Source organism: Morone saxatilis, unplaced genomic scaffold, assembly GCF_004916995.1.
Source record: "Morone saxatilis isolate NCDOM2014 unplaced genomic scaffold, NCSU_SB_2.0 Contig22, whole genome shotgun sequence".
Classification (NCBI taxonomy): Eukaryota; Metazoa; Chordata; class Actinopteri; family Moronidae; genus Morone; species Morone saxatilis.
Window position 1 is genome coordinate 10,278,071 of NW_023339785.1, and position 6,264 is coordinate 10,284,334.

Genomic DNA, 6,264 nt, shown 5'->3' on the forward strand with positions numbered 1-6,264 from the left:
TGCTTTTACTCTCTTTAATTCAACAGGGGGAAGGGAACTGCTTGACTGGCATAAAGTTGGGAGATGTGGGTTGGAGATGTTTGCACTCAGTGGATGGTAACAGCGGAGAAAGACAGGAAGACATATGGAGGGAAAGAGAGAGAGAAAGAAAGGTGGTGGGGGGAGCGGAAATCAATTAGGAACACTGAAACCCTGCGGATCTGCTGAAGGAAGAAGGGAATATGGAAAAGTCTGTGGCCCACGGAGGGGCTTCCATTCCTGGGCTCCAGCTTCAGGCACACACCCACAGGGAGCTAACAGATAGATGAGAGATATTCTCCAGAGGTGGAGGCCAAGGAATATGTCAGAAATAAAGGAGGCCTGTTCCCTGCTCTGTCTAATTGAGCAGTCTTGGATCCCTTTGAGTCTAATAAGCCAAGAGGAAGAGCCTTTTTTGAAGAAGAAGAGCACTTACATATTGACCTGGTAATAATTCCAAAACCAAGACCAGAAACCTCTAAACTCACAAATCGGACAGTGTAAAACGACATCATGCTCTCCCTTTCCCTCCTGCGGAGATAACTCGAGCGATTTAACAATACACGAATCTTAATCCTTAAAAACCATGGCTCATCCATATCCGGGGGGAATTAAAGTGTGAGCTATGACAATCAAAGGGAGTCGGAAAAAAATAGATTTAGCTCTCTTTGTCATCAGCCCCCTCGGAGTCTGTTCCCTTGCTTCTCCCTTGACACTAATGGTTCTACAGAGCCAAAGCTAGCATGTCGCACATTTCAACCAAATCCCCCCTAACTTCACAGACATGCCTATAAAGATAAAGAGGAATTCATTTTATACTGTATAGCTTCTTCTCAATTTTTACTTACAGCGATATCATCCCGTTTTATTCTATTGGCAGATATGAGGGAGCCATTACATGTTAAAGATAGCCCTTCCTTTATAGATTTTAAGAGATTTAATGTAATTTGTTCACCAGATACTTCCCTAATCTAATCCACTGGGTGAGGATATTTCAGGTCAGGTTTTCAAAAAGAGCACACACGCCTCTTTAGATTCTTGGCAGGGATTCAACAAAGAGGCATTCGCTCAGATTTAAGTCTAAAATCTCTTCACAAGCACTTCGCTCAAAGTTACCTTGGTAGTGGCTGGTGCCGGAATAATGAATAGCAGTTGTTGAAACCACAAAAGAAAAGAGGCATAACTGTGGTGGACAAAAGCCAAATATCAAACTCCTAAATTGATACAGAGAAGGAAAAATTCCCACTGTGATTCAGAGCTGGGTTAGTTAGCAGCTGAATCTCGTCACACAAATGGATTCCCACATGAAAGCCCACTAGATGAGGGGGATGCAGGGTCTTTGTGTAAAGGTAATGGCTCGTCTCCTGGGCAAACAACACCTTTACATGGCACTGGGAATGGTAAACATTTGCACTGTACAAAGCCTGAGAGTTTAACCCCCCCCCCCCCGCTTCTTTTTGTTCTCAGTGCTTATCAACACAAGAAAACAGAACAATAAAAAAACTGAACAAAAAACAAGGCTCCTCTATCCTCGGCTTGTGTGTGCTGTCCTTTGGCAATTGCAGTCTCTCAACTTGTTTTCTGCTTTAGCTGGCAGGAGATGCAACAGAGTTACTCCCAGATGACATCTTAGCAGCAGGGTGTTTAGTGAACATGCCTATTTGTTTTCTGACAATTCCCTCTATTCACTCAATAGAACTAGCAGATAGTGTCCATTTTTGTCAATTAAGACAGATGAGCTCAAAGTAAAACCACATCATCACATGACTGTACCCACTGCCGATCTCAGATTATACAAACAAACCCCAACTGTTCTATTTCTGTCTTTGCACTCAAATCAGTTTGCGCAGAGGAACACGGAGCAGGGAAAAGAGGAAGCTCTCCTGAGGAGCCACACACACACACACTAAATTTGACTATATAAAGTCCCCACACAACAGCAGAGACATATTCAACTGTGTGTCATGCTGAATCTGCCCATCTCCGTCAACCCACCATGCCCTTTAACTATGTAATTAGACCGTTGAGATGGTAATAGAGGGACGATTTCATTTGCAATGTCATTACATTTCTGCACGTGTAAGGATCTTTGGTCAATTCATTTAATAATTATGAACAGCCTCTCATTACTCTCTGGTGTGACCACTGCTGCTGACTGACTCTCAAAACAAAGGGAGGAAAGATTCCAGTGGAGCCATTTTGTTAAGTCCCTGCTGAGGAAAATTGCAGGCCAAAAGTGAGTTCATAGCTGACTGCAATAAAAAAAAAAAAAAGAAAGAAAAGCCAATAACAACCCATCTAATTGTAATTCCAAACAGATACTTTGTTATCATCTATTCGTTCTGGTCAGAAGAATGGACAGCACTGTGAAATAGCCTCTTGTTCTATTTACCAGCAATGTGTTGCTGCATTACACATTCAGGAGGCATGCATCCATTTTGCTGAAACAGATACAATCACTGGCGGTGTTAATGAAAAAAGAACTGCCTCGGAGAGCTTTCCCCACTTGTAATATTCTTCATGTACATCATTTCTAATTGTCTCCGATAATGAGATCCCACTACTTGAAGACCTGTCAGCATGCATTTTTAAGGCACAGGGATCTTTGCGGGTTGTAAAGTAATTTCAGCTGGCAACCAATAGTCAGCAAATTCACTTGTCATTGTTCATTACCCATGCAAGTTGATTCTAATGGTCAACATACATCCTGACCCTATATACGTTTATCTGTGTTTCTAATGGGCGATAGGCAATGTAGGCAGCTCCATTTGTATGACTCTAGTCCAGATTATAAAGTGAAGGTTGTCTAATGTTATTATTATCCAGTCACACAACATCAGCAGCCAAATTGGTCCATGTAAAGCGTCTGGTTGTTTAAACATGCCAGGGACCAGGCAAGGAAAGAGCCTACACATGTCTGTTACTGCTTCTTCAACCACACCCACACACTTCACAGTCCACTGATTAAAAAAATAGATAGATAAATAATTAAATAAAACATCACATAATCTTCACCCCTTTATGCATTTTCATAAAGTAGGATTCCTTTTCGTTATCTCTTGCTCATTAAAATTTCTCCCCTATATGAGCTGAGGAGGAAGAAAGAAGAGTAGTGAGGAAAGTAGACAGCCTTACTAGGGCAGTGTTAGTAAAAAGGAACCAAAATTATGTCGACGTTAGCTGAGGGAAGGGAAACTAAATTTGGCACACAAGTTCCCAAATTGGAGCACAGTGCAAATGTAAAGTTCAGATACTGAACGAGTGAGATCTGCGAGAGCTGTCCTCAAGAGTGTGCTTTTAAAATAAAATGTCCGGCGTTTCCTCCTCACTCACACTAAAATTGCGTATGTGAGTCATCCTAAAATGTCTGCAATTTTCACACACACACGCTGACTCCTGTGCTCTGCTGAGCTGTTGCACCTGTGCATGTGGTGTTTCCTTTGAGCTCAGTAAATACCCTCAGGTGCATATAGTAACATCCTGGCCTGCTCCAGACAGCTTTATCCTGCTTTCTCCACTCTCTCTCCCTCTTGCTGACCCACTCTCCTCCTCAGTCTGACTGGCAGTAGTTAAGAACGAACATGACCCTTACACTGACTTCTGTCAACCAAGTGGATGTCTTTTTAAACGGTGAGTCAGAAATGAAACATCAACATTAATTCCCTGCTAAATGATCCCGCTGAATAATGGATGAGGGCACGTGGAGATATGTAGATTTCCACCTTCTACCTTTGTGAGCCCTAATTGCTGCCATTCAAGCACATCTGAAGTCGGCCCCACTTCAAGAGCAGACATGGTTACTATCAGTCAATAATGTTGCCTAAGCCCGTATCAAAGGGTAGCCTTAGCTGTCAGAGATCCCTCACATTAGCTGCTCTAGCAGGACATCAAAGACAAAAAAACTGTGATGTTATTCATACTTGCACATCTGAAGCCCGCAATGGGCATAATGCACCTTAAAAGATGCTCCAGGGGCATAAAAACAGACTTGGGCGCAGACACAAATACACATTGGTCTTATCTTGAAACTGGCAAAGCACACTCCAAAGGATGCTGTAGTGCTTTAAACACACATACTGCAGCACACACACACACACACACACACACTTGTGTACAAGCAGAGGTTTTCTTACCTTGGTCTGGCAGCTGGCAAACATTGGGGGGGACAGTCATGTTCAGCACATCATTGACAGCCGTGTCAACATAGTGTCCTCTCTGGACATCATGTTCACTGTCGGTCTGGTCGCTCTCCTCGTGGCCGCTGTCCTTCAGACTGTTCCCCTCCAGGTCCTTGAATGTCGATGTGCTACATGGGGGCCAGGAGGGAGGAGAGGGAAATGTTGATTAACTGTCACATCTCCTTCTCTCAAATGCTCTCCTTCATCCCGGTGTCTCTGATGGTTTGTGATGAGCTGTCCGTCTTTCTCTCTTTGTCCCTTCTTTTATGTCCTTTCTGTGAATTCTTTGCCCTTTTACGCAGTCTATTTCCAAGAATTTAAAACAGATGAATTGTTTTAATATTATTCTGTTTTTCAGTTTTAAGTCTTAGTTAAAAACATCGCATTTGCAAAGAAAAAAAAGCCTTACTTTAGCTTTTACGCTTGCAGTAACCATGAAATAAGGAGGAAGTTTAAATCTTTTGAGAGCCTTTTTGGATTAAGTGGACATTTTTCAACCTCACAGAGAGAATGGCGGCTATTGGGTATTTCAGACAGGGACATTTTGGATGGATGCGCTGACTTCAAGGACATCGCATCGAACAAACAGGAGGCACTCACTCACTACAATCAAACAAATACTGCAGTAATCAGGAATTCCTGGAAGGAAGATGGATGCGGGAAACGCTGGAAGCATACAAACTGAGCATCTGTCTTGTTTGGGGCTCACAGTCAATAAAGAGGGTGGGGTGGGGGGGGGCACAATCAACAGCTGCACAGTAACAGCGTGATTTCCCTTCATTTGATTTCCATCCCACTGGAACAAATTCTGCTTTACAAACAACACTAAATAGGGGTGAATATATGAACATGTGTTCTCGCAGGAGAGGAAAAAAAATATATGAATGAGTTCATATAGGTGTGAGAAAGAGGTTGGAAAGGAGAGAAAAGAATAGATAGAGGAGAAAATGAGAGTAAACAAATGTGTGCAAACAAAGAGAAAGGTAGAAGAAGTGAAGGACAGTACAAGGTAGCTGCATTCCCCCAGCCCAAGCCTCACATTCTCCAGCCTGGGAGAGCGGACTGCAGGTAATGCTGGCTCTCTGATGTTATCACTGTAATTGCACCTGTCCCAGACCATAGGCTCACTGGCTCCTGAGGGGATTTCTTTGTAGTGTGCTGCAGAGGCCCACACTTGAATGCTCTTTGTTTACATTAATACAGGGAATCTTTTGGGAGGGAAATTGCCATAATGGCTTTTCAAAAGGCCAGGATGGCCTCAAACAAAAGAAAGGCTGGAATGTACCATAGCTGCAGGTAAGATTGTAGTTTTCGAAGTGAGCCTGGTTACAAAAAACTCAATGGCTGGAGGGATTTATTATATGACCCACATCCAAACTCCTAACCCTGCATTCCCTCAACCCTAGCTAATATCCTGGTACAGGTGGACTGAAATACAAAGCACAATGAAAACATTTGTTCTTCACTTCTTTACCCAAGAAAAAAAAGGACACAATTATTGACTATTCATGAAACTGCTGTCTTGAAAAAAAAACGTAGATGGAGAAATTTCCTGAATATCATTTAATCATTGAGTAGCTGTTGTTTATGCTGTAACCTGATGCAATTCAAGCCACATGCGTTGCTAATGAACCGAATTACAGAATAGTAATGAGGTTATCTGTAAATATGAAAATCATTACTTGCTGATTCCGCTGCTCTGTGTGATCTAATAATCTGAAAGTATGAGTTTGTGGCTTATTTCAACAAGTGTCTACTAAACGCATTATGGAGTAATTCTATTTATCCCAAAATCTTATCCTCCCATTGCAATTATACTGAATGAAAAACATGCAGGAACACTTGCAAACTGCTGCAACGGTAGCTGTGCACTCATTAGATAAAACAATTACAGATAACAATGGTAACGAGGTGCTGGTAACAATTCCTAATCAAGACATACCTTTTAATGAGGTGGGCTCTGCTGTTCACATAACTGGAGTCAATGGAATAATTCTCCGTCTGTAACAGAGCAATGCAGGGGGTGGGGGGTGGTGGGGGTGGGGGTTGTGGTTGAGAGATGATGGGG

General features: G+C 42.5%; 1 protein-coding gene across 2 annotated transcripts in view; it reads right to left on the bottom strand.

Annotated features, from left to right (window-relative positions):
- The window catches only part of pcdh19 (protocadherin 19), a 53,869-nt gene that overhangs the window by 18,321 nt on the left and 29,284 nt on the right, over window positions 1–6,264 (bottom strand). For both annotated transcript variants that reach the window (XM_035669362.1, XM_035669363.1), the window contains 2 exons: window positions 6,139–6,197; window positions 4,152–4,324 (listed from right to left, as the gene is read on the bottom strand). In XM_035669362.1, coding sequence (XP_035525255.1) covers window positions 4,152–4,324; window positions 6,139–6,197 — 232 coding nt within the window. The remainder of the gene's footprint in view (window positions 1–4,151; window positions 4,325–6,138; window positions 6,198–6,264) is intronic.